Raw genomic sequence first — 21,960 nt, 5'->3', positions numbered from 1 at the left:
CGTTATGGTCCTGATGAGCGGTTTGGCCCGTGCAACACGACCCCGTAAGTTCATGTCATGTAATTCGCGGCGGACTGTGATTGTCGAAACAGGGTGGGGGAGGTGCTGATTGAGTTCCTCCGTCACTTGCTCCGCAGTGGCACGACGGTTCTGCGTGACAATGCGCTTTAATACCCGGTGTGACCTGTCACTCATGATTTTCTTCCGCCCACTGTTCCGCTTCCCCGATGTGGTTTTCCCGTGTGTTGTGTAGGCCGTCATCACCTTCGACACTGTCCCACGCGACACACCTAACACAGTAGCCACTGCCGTCACACTCACTCCACATAACCACGCACCAACAATTTGCCCTCTTTGAAAATCTGAGAGGTCTCCCATTTTACACTACCTCCGTCTGCTGCAGCCACTGGACACTGCTGTTCCACTGCGCCTGACGTAGTATGGAGACCGACCTAACACACCACCACCAGCAGTCTGGCGCTGCGGGCGCCACGACACCACTGCCAACCCATACAACTGATGTGTTGCCAACTACAGGTGTTTCCATTTTTCTTATCACCATCTGTATCTTTTCATGTCCGCCATACACAAAACTTCACACATTGAGAAAGATGATTCAGCGGAGCATATTAATCTCCTCTAATCATTAGTGGTTGCTGCTTTATGATCTCAGCATCTTCTTTCATGACGTCTCATTGTGAATGCTTAGATCAGCGTTTCCCAACCGGTGTGCCGCGGCTCACTGGTGTGCCGCGAATGGGCCGCTGGTGTGCCGCGAGAAAATCGAGGTGGTAGTCACGTAGTCGTGTATTGTCAAAATGTTATGCACTTAAAGAACAACTTCTTCTATTTCTGTCAGAAGAAAGTGAATATGCCGATTTCCTTAGTGATGATTCTTGGTGCAATAAAGTTACTTTTCTTACTGACATATTCCAAACATTGAATGCGCTGAACAAAAGCATGTACGAAAAAAGAAAAACGATAATATCCTAACCTTAAGTGACAAAATTTGCTCATTTAGGGAGAAACTCTCACTTTGGGAAGACAGAATTAGAAAACAAACTAATGTGACATTGAGATTACAAAGTGCTGTAAAATTGACACAAACCTCTCAACACTTATTTCAGACACATTGTCTTTGTTGTGTACCAATGTTGAGAAGTATTTTCCTACGCTTCAGTTCAGTTCATTTGACTGGGTGAGGGACCTCTTTGAGCCTTCTCTCGTACAGTCAGCAGAATTAGATGTACAGGATAAAAAGTTAATTGGTCGATTTGAGGAATGACCGAGGTTTGAAACTTCAGCACTCGCAACAAGAGATGGCATCATTTCAGATTTCTCTTCGGAGAGAATATCAAGCTATTTCTACAAAGTTCTTATTTCCTTCTCTACATCCTACTTAAGTGAAGCAGGATTTTCTGCAATGAATAAAATCAAGTGTAAGAACGGGTCACAACTCTTAACTCCGAAACACAACATGAGGGTATGTTTAACAACTATCCGTTCACAATTGAAGAAGAGTATGAAAGAACATCAAGCTCAAGTTAAACATTAATTTTGCTTCGTGAACCAACGTGTTTTACTTATTTTTGAAAAACTGTAATCTTTATATATTATCATTAAACAATTGCAACCTTCAATAGATAGCGTTCAAAAATTTTACATTACTAATATTATTGAACAATTCTAACATTCATATAATATTTAAAAATTGTAACGTATATTAACCATGTTAATACATTTGAAAAAGGTATTTCTTTATTGTTGCAGAATATTTCATAACTTGAAATCAGTAGCGTAACTAAAGGCTTGGGGGCCACCCCGCAAACAACGTGCAGTAGGGCCCCTTCTCTACGTACCACTTCACGAGTTGGGGCCCCCTGATGGCTTTGCTTCCCCCCGCAATGCGGGGTCTGCGGGGCTCTTATTTACGCCCCTGCTCGAAATGTTAAAGTATTCCTGTCGGTAAAGCAAACATTTTTACAAATTACGTACATTTGTGTTTTAAAACTACAAGAGATTTGTTTGTTCGTTCGTTATTTAATGATCTTCCTTGTTGGTGTAAGATAGGGTACAATTTTCGAAAAAGAAAGTGTTTTTTTTAAAACTTGAGTCCTATATTTCATTGGAATTGTTTTCTATTTTTAAATTAGAATGAAAAATAACCATAATGATTTGCCACTGAGACGAAAACCAGTGAACGAGCTTTCTTCCCTGTGAAATCAGTAATCACAGAGAAAAAATACTAGGGCATTTTATGTTTACAAATAATAATAATAATAATAATAATAATAATAATAATAATAATAATAATAATAATAATAATAATAATAATAATATCTATGAGTGTGCCGCGAGAATTCAAGTTACACCCGTAGTGTGCCGCAAGTTGAAAAAGGTTGGGAAACGCTGGCTTAGATAATTGCATTTCTTGTATGAATGTGTTTATATAAACAGGTCTTACAGATGTTCATTGAGTACCACAATCAGTTGTGCTACCTATACATACATTTCTTTGAGAGTCATTTTCAGTGTTAGATTTCCCCTCTAACTAGGCTTGGTTTCCTTCCATTCTTCTTCTTTCATGATATCTTGTAACGAGTACTACAAGTTTTCATCGTCTTGAGCGCTAAGAAGAGGGAGAAAGTTTAATGAGGTGGCCGTAATTTTTAAATCTTATTTCTTTCTAGAAATGCATTTTGAAAGATTTCCCGGATCTTAGTTTAATAATCGTTTTTCATTTCACAATTGCTAAATTAATACGAATAGTACCGTAGAGTATTGGACCCCAGAATTATCTTGTATAGTTTAAAGAAAGTAAATATTATAATAATGTTTGATGAAAAATAGATGGTGGCAAAAAAAAAAAAAAAAAAGTTGATAAGGGAAATAGTCCAATTACGCTGTTTAAAGCTAAACTTCTTTGTAATATACTCAATAAAAAGAATTTCATTACAGGAAGCCAATCTAGCATCTCATCAGGCCCGTATTCACGGGGGGCAAACGGGGGCCGGCCCCATAAACTTTAGCTGACTCCCATAAAATTTCACGGTAGGCTTGCAAATGAACTATAATGTGGTGATGAAATGTAATATGATTGGATCGGGCCCCCCTAAATTTTTGGGCTGGCTACGGGCCTGCATCCCATGCAGCGTAATCGTATACCTTTCATATCACTAATGGGTTAGTAATTTTTGATTTCTATTATTAATATTATTAGAGAGAATTAAGATGGAGATTATATTGAGAATTATTATCACTACGCATGTGAGATGTTTGTAATTATTGAAGATTAACTGCTTAAAATTTTATCGACATGTGCTCCCTTAACATATTTGTGGCTGATCTCCTAAACTTATACGGCTGCCTGCGGGGCTGGATGTGAATCCTGTCGTACTGCTCATTATCGCCCAACACAACAATGAAGTTCTATGTTAATATTATATGATTTGTAATTTAATATAAGCAACTTGTTTTAGACTAATTTATTTCCATCCCTTTTAACAGGTACAAGTGGGTAAATTTCTGACTTGTTCACGAATTCGAAATTATCAGAGACGTAATGGAACAATTCCTGCGCATGAAGCGTCAACAATGGAAAAATCTCTTGGTAAAATGTGTGGGTAAGTTGCTAGTCAGGCCCATACTATGTCTGACTCGCTGAAATTTTTGGGTCCTATTGATGAGAGGTTGTACGATAAATGTGAATTCTAACCTTTTCTGCTTTACTCGCTTACCATTACAGATGAAATATTTTATATTGGTTAGAAAATCAGTGTATATAGTAACTAAAGTGCGTACAAATGAGTTATTTAAGAAAGAAACTTCAAAGTATTAGGTAAGAACGAGAAGAAAATAATGCGAGTATTGTACTCATTTAATATAGTAATTGTATATGAAGGAATAATATCACAGTAGGCCAAAACAAGAATAGTATCTTACCATCACTTGTAAAATTCAATTTATTAATACTAATTCAGTCAAACTGTGTTTTTACCATTAAAGTTGTGGGCTAGTTTTGATTTTTTTTCATTCTATGTTTTTTGGGGTGCTGAATCCGATTCTGAGGTTTGCTAACAAACTTTCGTGACGCAACATCGAAAAAACCTGCAAAAACAAGTGAAAAATATCAGTTTTGGTGGTTGTTTCTTTACAACTCTGAAACTATCAGGAATTTTGTGAGGCAGTTTTGATTTTTTCATTCTATATCTTTTTTGGGCTGCTGAATCCGAATCTGAGGTTTGCTAACAAAAGTTCTTGACGCAACATCGAAAAAACCTGCAAAAACAAGTGAAAAATATCAGTTTTGGCGGTTTTTTGCTTACAACTCTGAAACTATCAGGAAATTTGTGAGGTAGTTTTGATTTTTTGATTCTATATGTTTCTTGGGGAAAGGTACTGAATCCGAATCTGAATTTTGCTAACAAAAGTTCGTGACGCAACATCGAAAAAAACTGTAAAAACAAGTGAAAAATATCAGTTTTGGCGGTTTTGTGCTTACAACTCGGAAACCATCAGGAAAGTTGTGAGGTAGTTTTGATTTTTTGATTCTATATGTTTCTTGGGGAAAGGTACTGAATCCGAATCTGAATTTTGCTAACAAAATTTCGTGACGCAATATCGAAAAAATGCAAAAACAGGTGAAAGATCTCAGTTTTGGCGGTTTTTTTGCTTATAAATCGAAAACTATGAACTTTCCATAAATTACCTCACTATTAAAACTGAAAGTACATAAAATTTCCTACAAATTTTACTATTTTGTTTTTATTTACCGATGACATAATTTAGATCGTATATGTGTGAAGGTACAGAGTATTTTATTAGAAATTACTATTATTACATATTGTAGCAAATACAGTTACATATTATTCAACTTATTAAATGAATTCCGAAATTGTACAAATTCAGTTGAAAAAAAGTTAAAATTCCAACGAAAAATTATTACACACTGTTATTTTACATACGATTATTCATTACATTATTATATGAGCAAAAATTATATGAGCCGTTGTTGTTTAGATGGTCCTGACTGAGATTCTTTAAAGATGGCTGGTCCTGGCACAGGTTCGGGTTTTTGTGCCGTCGGCGTCTGGACTTCTTCATCTGGAAAATGAAAGAGGTCTTCAGTCTGTTCTCGATTTCCTTCTTCGATCTCTTCGTCGTCTATGTCAATGCTGCCTTCTGGGTGCTCGATCTTTTCACACAGCCCTTCGCTAATCTACAGATTGGGGAGCAATGGTGGCCTGATTTCCTGGAAGTACAATTGCGTTGGCATCCTTTTTTACGTTTACAAGAAATGCGCTGGAGTATCCGGTGCAGGGTTCAAAGTGGTTAGCACTGGCACGAGACCACGCCTTGTCTCGTTTCATCCTCACTCGCTCGGGTCTCTTTGTTGATCTCGAGTGTGGTTTGACCGGAAAACCACTGCTGCACCTGAAAGTATACTCTGAATGAATGTTGTCGCGCAGCAGCTTCGGTGGGAAGTAGTGAGGCAATGTTGGCTTTACTTTCGTACGATGAAGATACGTATTGCCTGTATCTCAAATCGTTCAGGCTAGTCTCGTGACCTTTCCCATGCAGAGCCATGAGAAACACGTTTCCCGCTTCGGCAATCTCGTCTTGATGTGCATGAGGGTCTTTGAAAATATCAATGACTGGTTGCAGGTTATTTTTCTTCTTCAAGACCTGAGAAATTTCAGTTTCCTCTGAGTATGGAAAGCAGAAGTGGTGTCACAACCACTCATTGCGTGCAGGAACAATGTTTGGTCTGATACGGTTTTGTCAGCGGCAACATGAGGATTGTGGAGAGTTTCGGACGCCTTTCCTTTTCGTGGTTTCCGAAAGAAAACATTCTTTACATCATGGGTACACAGGCCAATCAAAATCATCAAAAGGTCGATATATTTACCCACCACTGTCACATATTCATTTGACGTGGCCAATATAGGAGCTGTTCTGATAATTAGGGTATCAGCGTCCTCCATAACGTGCTGTGAATCAATTTCTGCACTATCAAAATTTTCAATTAGCATATATATCAACCAGTTCTTGTTCTTGGAGTTTGCAAGGAAACTCTCCTGCGAGACAGTGGGATCCATCGATTCCATAAATAATATTGCTGCTGATTGTTTTGTTTGCGCTCTTCTCAATCGTTCTGTGCGCTTGGTGCTTTCACAAGCTTCGTCAGGATAGCCATCGAAATGACAACGACATTGACTTGGTTTGTGGTTTGACCTGACATATGATACATAATTGCTGCAAATTTCAGCATATGTCTGACCGTGGTGTCACTTGACCCGATGTAACAAAACCCTCCGTCGATGACGTATTTTATACCCTTCAAATCCACCTGTTCAGTCGGTGCAGAAGTCCTGTACAACCCCGATTTTATTCCTTTCCTTTTACCATACTCATCGAAAAGAGAGAGCGAGTAAGGGCTAAGTTCGTAACGCAAAAATTCTAGCAGCTCTTCATCTTAATGTTTCACGATGGTCATTCATTAGAGGAGTGTGGTAGGATTGATGACTACAGTTCTGTCTTGTATCTGAATAGAACTGTTCATGAGCGGTGCACTCTTTCGCTTCGTTTGAATTTTATAGTTTGAAAATCACCACCAACAATGCGCTGTATACCTTTCAAGACCATCTCCTTGGACAAGTGGCAATTGATACTCTCATCTGCAACAACACCTGCACTTAGTGACATTAGGTCAGTGGTCTCTGGGAAAGGAGGATGCTCGTGGAACCAATTCAGCAACTTATGTGTGTCAGTGTTGTCTCTTTTGCATAGTATCTCTGCTGTCTATGTGTTGTTCTGATGTTGCGAGTTCCACTCCCGCAAAGTGCTCAATCTCTTGGCATACATTATGTAGTGCTGTCATCCCTTGTGTCCATCTTGCCACAACTCCTGCAGTTATTCCACGACCATGAGTGAGACAATCACTTGTCTTCATTGACTTCATTAGAGTTTTTCCAATCGCCATATTAGTCCAGGTGTCACACCACAATTTCTCACTCCTACGAATGGTGAAACGTCCTTGGGTAGTGAAACGCTCGTATTCTGCAGATGGCATTGTAGATTTCAAGTTACGTACAGTGAGCAAAAAAAGTAATCGTCTCAAAGCGCACACAATATAAATCGTCTCATATATTAAAGAAAAGAAAACTCTAACGCACAATAATATCCTCATAGGTTTGTCTATATTTCCCAGCATAAAATAAAGGAAGAAACAAGTGAAACTTTGTCTTTCGTTTCCTACAGGTTACAATAAAGAAGAGAGACGTCACATTTATTGCCAAAAAAGTATTCGTCTTGTATCTATGCCAGAAGCAACATACTCTTCGTAACGCGTGTCTTTGGGTATTATAGCTGCAAACGCTTGTGTCAATTGGTGCACTATAGTCAAAGAGTGTATGTGTGCTGCTATTAGAGTCAACAACAAACAGAAAGCAACCAGGTGAAGACGAAATGGGCCGGAAATCAAAAGAAACAAGTGAAGAGGAAAGACGAATGATGATACGATTGTTTGGTAAGAGTAAATCATTTAGTGAGACCAGTGTTAGACCCCTATGATTGGTCGGCCTATTACCAGCATTGAAGGCCTCATATATAAGTTTAAAAAGACAAAAACATACAAGAATCTGTCGAGATCTGGGCGTCCATCACAACTAACGCAGCAAGATAGACGTCTCATCCCACGTAAAGTTAAGGATAATTCGAAGTGAGTGCACCACTCATAGCTGCGGAGTTCGAACAAGAGTCTCCAAAGAAACTGTCAGTCCAAACCGTGAGAAACGTCCTCCATGAAGCTGGATATGGAGCCCAAACAGGCCACAGAAATCCATATATCAGAAAAACCAACACAAAGAAGGGTCAGGAATATACAATGTCACACAGGAACGAGATATTCGACTTCTAGATTTTTTTTTTCACTGATGAAGGTACATTTCATTTGTTTCAATCAGATGGACGAGTTCTGGTATAAAGGAAGAAGAATGCGAACTTGAGGAAAAAAATTTTACAGCTACAGTGAAGTATAGGGGCGGCTCAATACTTGTGTGGGGTGTATGAGTGCGTACGGGGTTGGATAATTGTTTCATTGTAAGAATAATGGATCACACAGCATACATCAACATCCTCAAGACACATCTTCTCACGAGCGTTGAGCAAATGGGCCTAGCAGGTGATTACATATTCATCCAAGATAACTACCCGAAACACACTGCGCTGAATACGAAGCTGTGGCTCTTATACAATACCTCGAAGTGGATGGAAACCCTTCCAAGATCATCGGACATAAATCTAATTGAGCATCTATGGCACTCCTTGGAAACAAACATACGAAAACACAATATTTCAAATAAGACTGATCTTTAAAACGCACTGTTGACAAAATGTAGGAAAATTACCAGCGTAACAACAGAAAATCTAGTTAGGTCAATGCCAAGGAGGTTGCAGAAGGTCATGCGGCGAAAAGGAGATCCCACAAAGTATTAAAAGTTGGGGAACAACAACCCAAGCTATTGCAGATGAATAGTATTTCTTAGTAGACGAATACTTTTTTGGCGTGAAATAAGTTTAGTTCATTTTATTTGTACTTTTTCTTATGCTTTGAATATGAAATAACTTCATTTCTATGTTTGGTATATATAAATGTAGTGTAATGAAATATCTGTGTTTCGTTCTTCCTTTTAATATTGAGTTGAAAGCAAATTATATGCGTACAAACATTTCAGTTCTGGCCGGACGAATACTTATTTTGCTCACTGTATGTCCTGGGGGTAAAGATGGCTGCATTTGGCATACAGATTATGGCCACTGGAGTGAATTAAAGGAAGCATTTCATATATGATTCGGAGGTGTAGATCCCAGTTGCTGCTTTCTGCTTCAATGAAATGCTTAATCAAAGTCACCATTTCAAAATATACAACCCAGAGATTGGCATTGGGGCAACGTTGTGCCAAAAGTTTAAGCTGTGCTTTGACTTCTTTTTGCACATTTTTCTTAATCACCTTCACATCATTAGAAAGAATCACTGTTCTGTCCATGTTGAACAAGATCTCCTCCAATTGATCCACCATTGTTGATGAGAGGGTTATTGATTGAATCACAATTTTAGAATTTAATTCTGTGAACCAACATATGAGCTCGTACTGCTCTTGCACAGGCTTGGGCAGACATGATTTTGTCAGTTGAGTTCGACGCATATATGATATTCAAAAGTTCAATCAATGCACTACCTCGCATAATGTAACCAATCGCCCCCATGAAGGACATCATTGAATGAAATCCAACGAGCCTTATAACAATATTTGACAGAGCAGGATCAACGGTACGGCTAGCAAGAATGAATCATGCCTTGAGGTATAGGGGTTGGTCAAATGTCACCACATAGGTAACTTGGTATAAGAATTTGGTCTTCTCTACTCCGGTCAACAATACTGCGAATACTGCATCATAATCACTGGGAGGAGCATTGATAAATGACTGGCAAGCAACAAATGTTAGTTCATATGGGATGTCTCTTGTTACACCTTCCATAAATCCATTCCATCCGAAGAGACCAGGAATGTCTCGGCTTCTCTCATAGAACCACAGAAGATCAGGCACAGATGAGATCAGGGGAATCAGATGGATGGAGAGGCATAGACGATATAATAAATAAAATGAAAGCGTACAAAATTATATTTGCACAGAATTTAAGTATAATGTGATTTTGATTTTTTTACTACTGGAGATTGCATAACAGTTTAGTTAGCGCTTGAGCTCGAACGGTTCGTCGAAAAAAAATACTAAATAGTACAATTTATAGGAAATTTTATGTACTTTCATTTTGAATAGAGAGCTTATTTATAAAAAGTTGATAGTTTCCGAGTAATAAGCAAAAAACCGCCAAAAAGTGAGATTTTTTTTTTACTTGTGTGTGCATGTTTTCGATGTTGCGTCAGGAACTTTTGTTAGCAAACCGCAGATTCGGATTCAGTACCCCAAAAAACATATAGAATGAAAAAATTAAAACTACCCCACAACTTTGAGCACAAATTGACTGTATCGTACAGAAATATGCCGTATGCAGCTGAAAGCTACTGACTTCACAGCTATGTACACATTTCTTTGTGCTATCTTCGAGGAAAAATGCTGAGGAAAAGAATTTCTTGAAATCTCATTTCGATTGGTCTGAAATATATGACAGGAAATTAGTAATAATATATCTCGACGGACATACACGTAGAAAGAGTAATGATGTTTTTTGTCCAACAACGAATGTACTGTCTTTTCAAGCAACTGGTCAAATGTCCGGTATGTCCTCTCCCTTTACGGCATTTTCTGAAATCTATTTAGGGTTGAAAATAAAACGAACATTTAGAAAAGATATTTACATTATTATCCAGCAATAGTACACAATATCTATTTTGCGTATCTTCTGAATCTTTGTTGGTGTAACATTCCAAAACGCGAGTGTGGTAGTCTAACCTGAAGATACAAGTTTACAGTGTCGGACTGGAGCTGTCAGAGCTAGACGGAGATGGAAACTTAGAGGGGCCCCTCATGGACAAATTTATGTAAGCATTTTGGATTTTGAAATAACTTTTTAATTTGCTCACAGTATTAAACATACACAGTTACACACAAAACTGCTAGGACGAAGCTCCGTAAATGTTGCATAGCACAGAAGAATATTATAATTACAGTTAACAAAAATGAACGTAGGATAGATAATTAGCAATAGTCTACCTATTCTAATACAAACAGAAGGAAAAAATATCATTAAGTACAATTGTGTGACTATATTAAATTTCACAGCAAAAGTAATTGTTTCAGACCTCTTGAGCTTTTTGCTATTTCCCTTCCAATAACATCGTAATCTACACGAAAATTCTGGACGTATTCAGTATTAAGGAACATTAAATAAGAAAACGTAATCCTTCTCTAGAATAATATTTATATGTAAACCACTAAATGGTTCTATAACTATCCAGCAAATCTGTTGTTAGTAACTTATTTACAGAATCAGTTTGATTTTTTTTATTTTATCACTTTAAAACAGGTATCAAAAGCTTAGTTTATTAAGAGAAATAAAAATGTTGACACGTTTAAATATTTAAGTAGTTGAATAACTATTATTCATTTGCATGAATCACATGTCTTCTCTTCATCTTTCATTTTAAGTCTTTGTTTTCCTTCTTTCCAATTTATGAAATCAAGCAATGAAAATATCTAGTTTCCGTATCATTTAGCAGAGTTGAACCTCATGCTACGAGAACTGTTAAGAATAAAGCAGTTTTTGCAACACTTGAGTAATAATTGTTCTTTGTTTGTGTTATAGGGAAAAAGATGAGTTTGCGAAATGCATAAATCACTTGGTTATTGGAATTATGTTATGTCAGCATCCAGGACATCACGATAAATCAACACAAGAAAAGGTTCTGAAAGTAACAACTAAGTATATATGCGATAATCAAAAAAGTAATTATCATAACTTTTAATTTATCACGAAATATGTATTAGCGTTACTGTAATACAATAGAAGATGCTAGCTAATGTAATGTTTTCATTAAGGAATGTTAAGCCGTTTGATTCTAATACTCATCAAGACCAATGATAAGTCAGACAATGTGTGCTCAGAGTAGGTATAATATAGTAAACATAGAATATTTCCCGATTCATCAGAAAAGAAAAACCAACATAATTGGTTTATTTATGTTCAAGGATATGAAGTACATTTTTCGTCATTTTTGGACATATTTCACATTTTTGACCTCTATCTAAAACTACTTTCAGAGCTTGAGATTCATGTCCTGATATTGTAAATAATTCTAATAATTAAAGAAAAACAATCCTATCATTCTTATGTGCTTAAGAGTACAGAACAAGTTCTATATTTGTTTATTTCTCATTTTTGGTAGCTGAACTTGATTTCCTTGTGCTCTAGAAGCCCTAATTGTGCACCGGTGATAGCGGTTGATCATTGAACTAAGAGAATTTTATTTTCTAAGAATTACGTTTATGGACATTAAATAGAAGAATATTACAGTTCAAAAATAATAAGTATTCTCCGTAAATCAATTTTAAACATTTTTGTGGAGATCTAGAGGTGGGGCATTAGTTTCAAACCAATTACTCCATCATGGGCAACTTTCTGTTGTTAAAACTTTGTATTATATTTTTTGATTAGTAAACAACAGCTGAAATTTTAGATAAGTTTTGCTGTACAATTGAAGTGTACGCCCGGTTTCTTGATTGTTAATGAAGTTGAAATGTTCAGCACTAAGTGATCATTAAATATTTGATGAAGTAGGGTGTAAAAGCAACATGAATATATGATGATAAAGAAACGTTCTCCTGTATCAGTTTTGACTCTCTCAGATGAGATAAAAGGGCATCGGAGCTTAAACGCGATTGTAAAAAATTGGAACGAGACAAAGTAGACGACCAAAATATGTTATGTCACCCAAACATCACTGATTAACTCTTTAGGAGGTAGTGTTGCTCTCAAGCAACATCCCATCCTATTGTGTTATTCACACGTATTATAACTTCAGTGATCATTTAATTGACATTATTGCTTTCTTACAATATCCATATACATGATTTGTGGGTTAATTCTTTAGATACTCCAAATCTTCGTCAATAGAGGACAGGTAAACTTAGTAATTTAGTAGCTTTATCTTCTACGTTCCGCGAAAGTTTTTTATTTATTATTTGTGGCTTCTTGCTGTGTAGGAAAATATTTCAACGAAACCGTTGGTAATTACTGAGAGTATTTTTATGATATTTTAATATAATAGGGCAATGCTGCTCAGTAGCTACACATAAGACCTATTTTATGGCAATGTTGCTTTGAAATAAACGCCTTGTAGTTTGTAACCAAAATACAAAAATAATTTAAAAATTACGAAATTATGATCAGGAAGTCATGGTTCAACCATAAAAGCAAACTAAATATTTTAATGGTAATGCAATCAATGCTTGGCCATTAAACAGTTAAAGATAAGTGATACTGTAGAAGTTCTAAACACCATATGAAAGAATATTCACATTTTTTGCCGAAGAGTTATGCATAAAAAAACTGTCTACAATATAAATAACGTGCAGACACTGGACAAAATAAGAGTGAACATTTCAAAAACCAATTTCGAAGGATAACTTTGCCCTCTTTCAGGGAAAATCAACTGATATTATTTCACTTCAGGAATATTGGTTTTGTGTAACGGAAAATGTCGTGTCTAGAGGAGTAACATGAAAATATCATGTCACACACTATTTATTCGAAGTAGTTATCACGGCTTTTGGAAGCATTGAAAATTAAGATTTCTTTACATAATTAATCCTTGAGTCTGAAATGAAAGAAACATCAACAGATATTTTCTGAGGGTGAATCGTTTAGCAGAACAGTTTCTCGTGTATGGTGTCAATTTCATAATTCTACGACGACTTTAATTGATTGTAAATCACTGTGGAGGAAATAGTACTGTATTTCATCTATTATAGTCCATCGCACTAACATGAACTTTTATTTTATGAATGTACGAGATTTTATGCATCTCTTCAGGCTTATGTTTGTGATCATCTCTATATATTTATATAGGATATAACTCCTCTTGTTGTCTTCTTCCTTCTAACTTACTTAATAATACAAGTAATCTTTTCTTCAATTATACGACAAGTCACGGTAATATACCCACTTGATGTCTACGCTCGAAGACACCTACGTTGCGGTGCTATATACCTAGTCTTGTCCGACGATCTTTAAACTAAGGCTGACTACGCTCAACGGTTACTACGAACATGCGGTGACAATCATCCTTCGTTTGAATATGACGATGTGTATGTTTTAAAATTATTTACAATTTTGTAATCAACATTCTTTCTCTTTTTAATATTTGCATTCTCGAGGAACCATATCAGAATACACCGATCAGCTATAACACATTTGTTTGTTCGTTTCGTTTTTGATCAAAGGAGACTTTATGGAATATCATTAAGGTGGTAAAATATTTTTATATGAAGTGAGCAAAATCAATAGATCCCTTGTTGAGGAAAGTGATTGGAACGAATTTCATTTCAGGTATTAATTAGAAACTTTTATCAGGGCTGCCCTAAAATTGGTATTGGTGGTGAGAATAATTAAATTCAAAAGCAGGTAGTGTTTTGTTTTGAGGAGAAAATGTGTGAAAAATTACAGATTAAGATTAAAATTCATTAAGATTCTAAGGAACACATAATACATTCCTTCTCCGAAAACAGAAAGATTGATAATGTCAGAGTGCAGGATTCTTAATTGTATATTAATGGAAGTTAAACAAATTGTTGAAAATAATTTTCAGAATGCGTGTAAAACAATCACAGATAGCAGCGCTTTGTGAGGTTTCCTTACGAGAAATTTATACGATAAATAAGATTTTTGGAACATACTTCATTATGGGACATAAAAATTGTTGTAGGTCTTCTGGAGGAACATCGTCCAGGAAAATATCTTACTTTTCCCAGTAAATATACAGGGTGTTAATGAACTATACCGACAAACTGTAAGAGCTAATTCCTCACATCAAAATAAGGAAAAAAAGTTCATATGGACCTATGGCGAAAAATTGCGTAGTTTCAGAGTTAGGGTTGTCCAAAATCGCGAAAAGAAAAAATTTCAAGAGGCCCTATTTCGAATTACAGAAAGTATGGATGATGGTCATTGTAAAGGAAGCCACAAGTACACAATCAAAAAGTGTATATTTCGTCAATTTTCAATAGGTGAACAGGGCATTTCCTAGGGAGTGAAATTTTCAGATATGCCCTTAATAGAATTTTCAGATACACCCTGATTTGAAGGAGGGTTGAAAATAGGCAGGAAGTAAGCCTTGACAACAATGGATATACAATGCTTTGTAGAGAAGTCGGAAGTGTTAGGAGCAGGCAGCTCCATTATTTTTGTGTTCGGAATAACGTGTGATGCAATGTATTTCGTCACGGTATATTACACGTTTTCTTCACTTATAAGCGTGAAAGAAAATATTGCAGCATGCGTTTTCCCCAGTACGAGAGACCGTGCTTCTGACGATCCTTAACACTTCTGACATCGCGCCAAAAGATTCCATGTTCAGTGTTATCAAGGATTATCGTTTGTCTACTTTGGACGAATCATAAAGTCAGACCTCATCTCAAAATTTGGTTGATGGCATGTCTGGAAATTACACCCCGCATGGAATACTCTGTACACCCATTGAACATTAATGAAATATGCATTTTGGATTGCGTATGCATGACTTCCTTTACGCTCATAATGACCACCATCTATAGTTTCTCTAATTCGACATACGCCCTCTTTGTATTTTTTGCGATTTTTCAAAGCCCTATTTCTCCTCTGGAACTATGCACTTTTCCCCACAGGTTCATATGGACTTTTTCTCTTATTTTGATGAATGGAATAACCTCTTAAAGTTTGTCGGTATAGTACATTAACATCCTGTATCTTTCGTTGATTATTTCAAGGAAACTGAATTACAACGTCATGTACGGATAATAGATTGTCAAGTATAAAACGAATTATTACAACTAGTTTTAAGAATTCTTACTAATGATTGGATGAGGGGTAACAAAAAAACATGGCTTAATTGGTTAGGGAAAGGATATGATGCAATAGTAAATTTGTATTCCTTTGTCGATAAATCTTCGAGACTTAATAAAGTAGTGGTCTTAATTTTTGTATAAGTTAGTTTCCAAGTAAATAAAATTGTAAGTTAACTACCATGCACAGAAATCGTAAACGTAAAATGTTACATCAATTATTATGATACTTTAACTATAAACTTCGGAAAATAAACTTCTCCTTCCTCCTTTTATACAAATGAACTTTAGTCTCTACGAAGATAATATTTAACAAGTTTTACTGTTTCAGTATTGACCTTTTCTAAAATTATTTCAACTTTTATTTTATCGACATACGTATTATAGCTACGACAACTCACGTGAGAAGGGCGTTAAGCAGCCTGCATCATCACCAAGTAGAAAATGTATGCTTTTTTCTGTTCTAAACTTCTTCTATCTAGCAGATTAATATATTTAGGCCTCCGAATATTGTCAGATTACTGCGCACTCTTTTATTCAATTAATTTACTTCTCATATCACTAATGATAACTTGCTATTGCAACTCTTCAAAACGATAATTTAGGAATATTATTGACTCTCAACAATTCTGAAAATCAAATCAGATTTACGGCTTTATTATTATGCGCTTGGAGATGATTTGGGAACGTAACAGTACCACAAACTTAACCAACGAAAACAAGCAATTGCATCTTCTTTCTTTCAGTGAATGGAACAGGATCCAAGAGTCAATTCAAATAGCGGAGTCAATGGTAATCCTTACAGTGTCTGTTTATCCTATTCAGCGATTTCCATTACTTCCCTTATAATACACAATAACACACTGACCAAGGCTATGTGATAATATGTAGAAAAACAGTATCACTTAACAGTTTCAACACAATAACTGTGTCTTCATCAGACTTCCCCTCCTTCTGGCTGCTGGGAGTTGATCATCACTTATATATACTGTCCGGAGATCAACTTTTAATTAGGCTCCGCCCCTTCATTAAAAAGTAACACTTGTGTGGCTTTCACTTTCACTTTTTAGCTGCACACGTGTCCAATTAAAAGTTTATTTTTTTTCGCTGGATGCATTCTGTCCTCTAATTATCGTTATTTTCCTTGTTAATTTTTTCCTCTTTCTTTCTTCTTCCTTTTCATTTCTTCTTCTTTAAGCAGAATCTTCTCCCACTCCTTATTTATCGAGAATCCTGCATTCCAGTTCATCACATTGTCTCCTGCCTTTATAATCTCCCTGGCTTCCTTCCATTTTCTCACCAGAGTTCTGTTCTCTACTTCTATGACCTATGCTCCTTACCATCCTATCCTGTGGTTTGTCTCTTTCTGATGCTTGTATATCGCATTGTTGTCCCTTTTCAATCGTGCATCATCCTGGTGCTGTTTGATCCTTTCTTGCAATTTCTTTTTTGTTTCTCCTATGTAAATTTTGTTACACTCCGCGCATCCTACTCCATATATTACTCCCCTTTGATCTTTGTCCGCTATTGCTTTTCTCTTGGTTCTTATGACTAGTTCAATTATTCTGCTTCCTCCTTTTCTGTACGTCCTGATTCCTGCTTTCTGAAACATTCTCTTCATCTACCCTGTTTCTTTGCCTAGGCTTTCTATTCCAAACCATTTTTTGTTCTTGTCTTCTTCCTCTTTCTTTCTCTCTCTTGCTATGTCTCTTGTGACTCTATCCTTTCGTTGTATCTATTTCTCCTTAGTTGAGTCCAGAACGTCTTTAAATCTGTTTTCCTCTGTTCTTCATTTGTGTTTAGGTTTCCTATTCTTTCTTCCATGCTTTTTATGAAATTCTTCTTTGTACCCTCATCCACATCACTTCGTTTTTGGCAATACGCTCCCGCTGCACACTCTTTTTGGTACCAGGATGTAATAAACTCTCCTCCTTCCGACTTCTTTATTTTCATATCTAAATATTTTATCTCCTTGTCTACTTCTATTTTATTTTCGAATCAAATTCTTTTCTTTTCATCTTCCACGTTCCTTATGAATTTCTCCAGCTGCCTTTTCGTTCCCTTCCATATTCCTAAACAGTTATCCACATAACGGCAAAAAAGAAGAAGTCTTTCTCCTCCTCTTTCTATCGTCTCCTTCTCCCATCGATTCATTGTTATATCTGATAGTACTGGACTCAAGCAAGATCCTACATTAAGTCCTTCTTTCATTGTAACAATCCTGTGTCTGATTATGCAGTATCCATTCTCCTACAATGCCTCTAATCCACTTCTTTCTTTCTTACTGTCACAATTTTCTATTCTCTTTTCACCTATTTCCCCTTATATTATTCTCAATATTTCTTCTCTCTTAAGGCTGGGGAACATTCTCTTAACATCCAGGCTAAATAGCATTGTGCTCTCATTTGTAATCTATCTATTATCCTCTTAACTTCTTGCGTATTCTCTACTCTCCTACTTTCTTGTCCTTCTCTCACTGCCTCGGCTATCCTCTTAATCTTTTTCTCCAACAGTTCTAACATATTATTCCTGCAGTTAAGCACCGGCCTCAGCTTCACTACTTCCTTGTGGATTTTTGGAAATCCTTTCATTCTAGGTAGCTTTCCTTCTTCTCTCACCAACCTCTCGAACCCTTTCTTGTTGCAGTCCTCTATAATCTTTCTCTTTATCTCTTCTTCTTGTCCTTTTTCCGCCACATCTTCATATGTCTCGTCTTTCAGATCTCCAAGTTTTACTTCATACCATACTTTATCCTTCACAACTGTAGCTCCCCCTTTGTTTGCCTGTTCCACTACTATGTCCTTTCTCGTTCTTATCCTTCTCGTTCCCATGTTCTCTTTGTCAGTGAGATTGCCTCTTTGTCTTCTTGATGTGTTATTTACTATATTTACTAGTTTCCTCCGAATTCGGTTCCTATCTTCTTCGTCTTTTATTTCCTGAAGTGCTTCCTCTATTCCATAAACCGCTTCTTCCTTATCTACCTCCTCTTTTGCTACTCTGAATTTATATCATAGACTTAAAAACTGCTTCTCTTCCTCAGTAATCTCAATATCTTCTATATTTACCACTCTTTTCTCATCTATTGTCTCTTCTTGTTTCCAGCCTATTCTTTTACCTTTCTCTCTTAATCTCTCTTCTCTTTTCTGCAAAACTTTTCCTTCCACACTTTCGTTTCCTTTATTGTAAATTCTCTTCTAAAAATGCTCAGCCTGGAAGAAAGAATAGGAGACCTAAACACAAACGCAGAACAGAGGAAAACAGATTTAAAGACGTTCTGGACACAACTAAGGAGAAATGGATACGATGAAGAGGATAGGGTCACAAGAGACATAGCAAGAGAGAGAAAGAAAGAGGAAGAAGACAAGAACAAAAAACGGCTTGGAATAGAAAGCCTAGGCAAAGAAACAGAGAAGATAAAGAGAATGCTTCGGAAAGCAGGAATCAGGACGTACAGAAAAGAAGGAAGCAGAATAATCGAACTAGTCAGAAGAACCAAGAGAAAAGCAATAGAAGACAAAGATCAAAGGGGAGTAACATATAGAGTAGGATGCGCGGAGTGTAACAAAATTTACATAGGAGAAACAAAAAAGAAAATGCAAGAAAGGATTAAACACCACCAGAATGATGCACGATTGAAAAGGGACAACAGTGCGATATACAAGCATCAGAAAGAGACAAACCACAGGATAGGGTGGGAAGGAGCAGAAAATGAAATTTTTGAGTTTTACGTCCCACGCTTATGCTGATGAGGCTAAAGGAGACGGTGATGATGAGTAATGAGTGAAATGAAGAAAGTGGGAGGAAACGGGAGAACCCCGAGAAAAAACACGCACAGGGTGTTTTTTCCACCACAAAGTTCACTTGGCGGGGGCTGGGATCGAACCCGGGACCCCAACCACTAGTGATGAACGCTTAACCACTGAGCCACTACGGCCCCAAGTGAAGAAGCAGAGAATTCATAGAAGTAGAGAACAGAACTCTGGTGAGAAAATGGAAGGAAGCCGGGGAGATTATGAAGACAGGAGACAAGGTGATGAACTGGAATGCAGGATTCTCGATAAATAAGGAGTGGGAGATGATTCTGCTTAAAGAAGAAGAAATGAAAAGGAAGAAAGAAAGAGGAAAAATTAACAAGGAAAATCATGATAATTAGAGGACAGAATGCATCCAGCAAAAAAAGTTAACTTTTAATTGCGCACGTATTCAGCTAAAAGGTGAAAGTGAAAGCCACACAAGTGTTAATTTTTAATGAAGGGGCGTGGCCTAATTAAAAGTTGATCTCCGGACAGTATATATAAGTGATGACCAACTCCCAACAGCCAGAAGGAGTGGAAGTGTGATGAAGACACAGTTATTGTGTTGAAACTGTTACGTGATAGTTTTTTCTTTTTACATATTATCACATAGCCTTGCTCAGTAGGTTATTGTTTATTATAAAAATTGAGACAAGGCCTGATAGAATACTATATATTTACATAGATGGCAGCACATGTGGAGCAACTATCCTGCTGTAAGAAGGGAATATTAACGAAATAATTTTAATTTGGGATAACATCTCTAGGACAAACTTAATACAATTAAGTAAACTAGAATGCCATTTTACCAAGTATAAAGTGGACAATGTAGATGGATTATTGAAACACATATATCATTAGATTGCTAAGCTTCGGATTTTTTTCAAGATATATATTAACTTTTGAGTTTTTGTAAAAAAAAAAATGAAATGAAATCTTTGATTTTTACGTGCCACGTTCTTGCCGGCTAGGCTAAGAGAGATAGTGATAGTGAGAAATGAATAAAATTTTTGCATGAAGAAAGTGGGTGGAAACGGGATAAAGCCGAGAAAACCCATGCACACGGTTTTCTCACCACAAAGTTCAGTTGACGCGAACTGGGGTCGAACCAAAGGCCGCACGTACCGTACCAGACGTGAATACTCTGCCACTGAGTCACCGCGGCCTGTATGAGTTTTTGGTATATTTAGGGCTTATTCGTTTCCCTTTGTCACAAAGTGTATATGATAATATACTGTAAAGAATTTTTTTCTTTCAGAGTTTTCAGCCGCTATAGCTTGTGTATCAAATTTCGGAATGACAGCTCTTTATCACGCAACCGGAAACATGGAACCCCATCATAGTAGAGAAAATGAATGCAGGTTTGATATCATTTTTTATTTAGTAATATATATATACTCACATAGTATCATTATGATTATCAAAAGTCTGAGAACACTATTATTTTTTTTTAATATTTCTCAGCAAAATATACTGTATCCACACAAACATATGTTTTTTTGGACTTGTTTTCAAAATAAACATTGTTATTTACCTAAAGAATAAAAAATACACCTGACCTTTTTCCAGTAAGACATACGTATTAAGGAAGTTTGCGTTTATCAAAGAGACGATTCTTAGCTTTGAACAGATCTTTACGAACTACAAAGTCTTGATTGATCAATTTAACTAAATTTTGCTTAGGCATGCGATTCCAACAACTTTAGTCTTCCAGAGATCTTCTCTGCTCTTTTCAGGTATGCACGTAGGCTAAGTGAAGTTCTTCCTACAATTGCGCGAGGAGTGATAAATCTCGAGACTGTAGCGGCTATTCCAGTTTTATGAAGTGGCCCTTATATAGTATGCTGTTATAGTGCAAAGTTAAGCTCCAAAGTCCGTCAATCGAATAGGATTACATGGGTCACTTGAATGTTGTAGTGCACATTTTTGTCCATTATTCCATTGATTTGAACGAAGTAACCAATTTGATAGTCTATATAATATCCCCTCAGAGTGACACTCCCTTTTCCGTGATTAGTCTAACTGTAGGCCTGCCGTCTAGTGGTTAGCGCGTCTTTTCTGAAAGTTTCAACAAGCAAAAAATAAAGAAAATACAATGGTTTTGAAAAAAATTGCACATTTACATTCAGATAGTATCTACAATCTCTGGAACTTTCAAACTTTTTCGACCACCCCTAGCAAAAATAAAAAAAAACATTCAATTTTGATCACATATGATACGATAATTCGGTAAGTGGAGGCGGTAGGGGGTCAAATTCTTTTCGAAGGTATTTTTAGGTCAAGTGTAACCTTTTGGGTCAATAGCAACCCAATTTTTATAAAGTGCCGATTTCACTATCAAGTGTAACCTTTCCAATTTGCGTTTAATGAGGTCATTATGGTCAGAGAGTAAATTCTCGTCATACTGTATACCAAAGATTTTTAAAACAATATGTTGTTAGGATCCAATTGCCTATTTTAGAAAGCAATCATGCTGTTTTTGATACTGAGTTATTCACAGAAAATTTCGAAACGATTTTGGTTCTTAGGAGCGGAAGAATCAGTTTTAATGCATATAATTATTTTATGATTCATATTGTGTTAAATTCAATTTACTGCAGAGTTGTCT

The 21,960-nt window shown here is 36.4% G+C and overlaps 1 protein-coding gene across 1 annotated transcript in view; it reads left to right on the top strand.

Annotated features, from left to right (window-relative positions):
- LOC145684623 (uncharacterized) overlaps positions 1-21,960 on the top strand; it is a 108,296-nt gene that overhangs the window by 65,936 nt on the left and 20,400 nt on the right. Inside the window, exons 3-5 of the mRNA XM_081757014.1 lie at positions 3,508-3,623; positions 11,327-11,466; positions 20,611-20,713. Coding sequence (XP_081613140.1) covers positions 3,508-3,623; positions 11,327-11,466; positions 20,611-20,713 — 359 coding nt within the window. The remainder of the gene's footprint in view (positions 1-3,507; positions 3,624-11,326; positions 11,467-20,610; positions 20,714-21,960) is intronic.

The sequence above is a fragment of the Thermobia domestica genome, chromosome 5 (assembly GCF_964235325.1).
Source record: "Thermobia domestica chromosome 5, izTheDome1.hap1.1, whole genome shotgun sequence".
Taxonomy (NCBI): domain Eukaryota; kingdom Metazoa; phylum Arthropoda; class Insecta; order Zygentoma; family Lepismatidae; genus Thermobia; species Thermobia domestica.
This window is presented reverse-complemented; position numbering and strand designations above follow the sequence as displayed.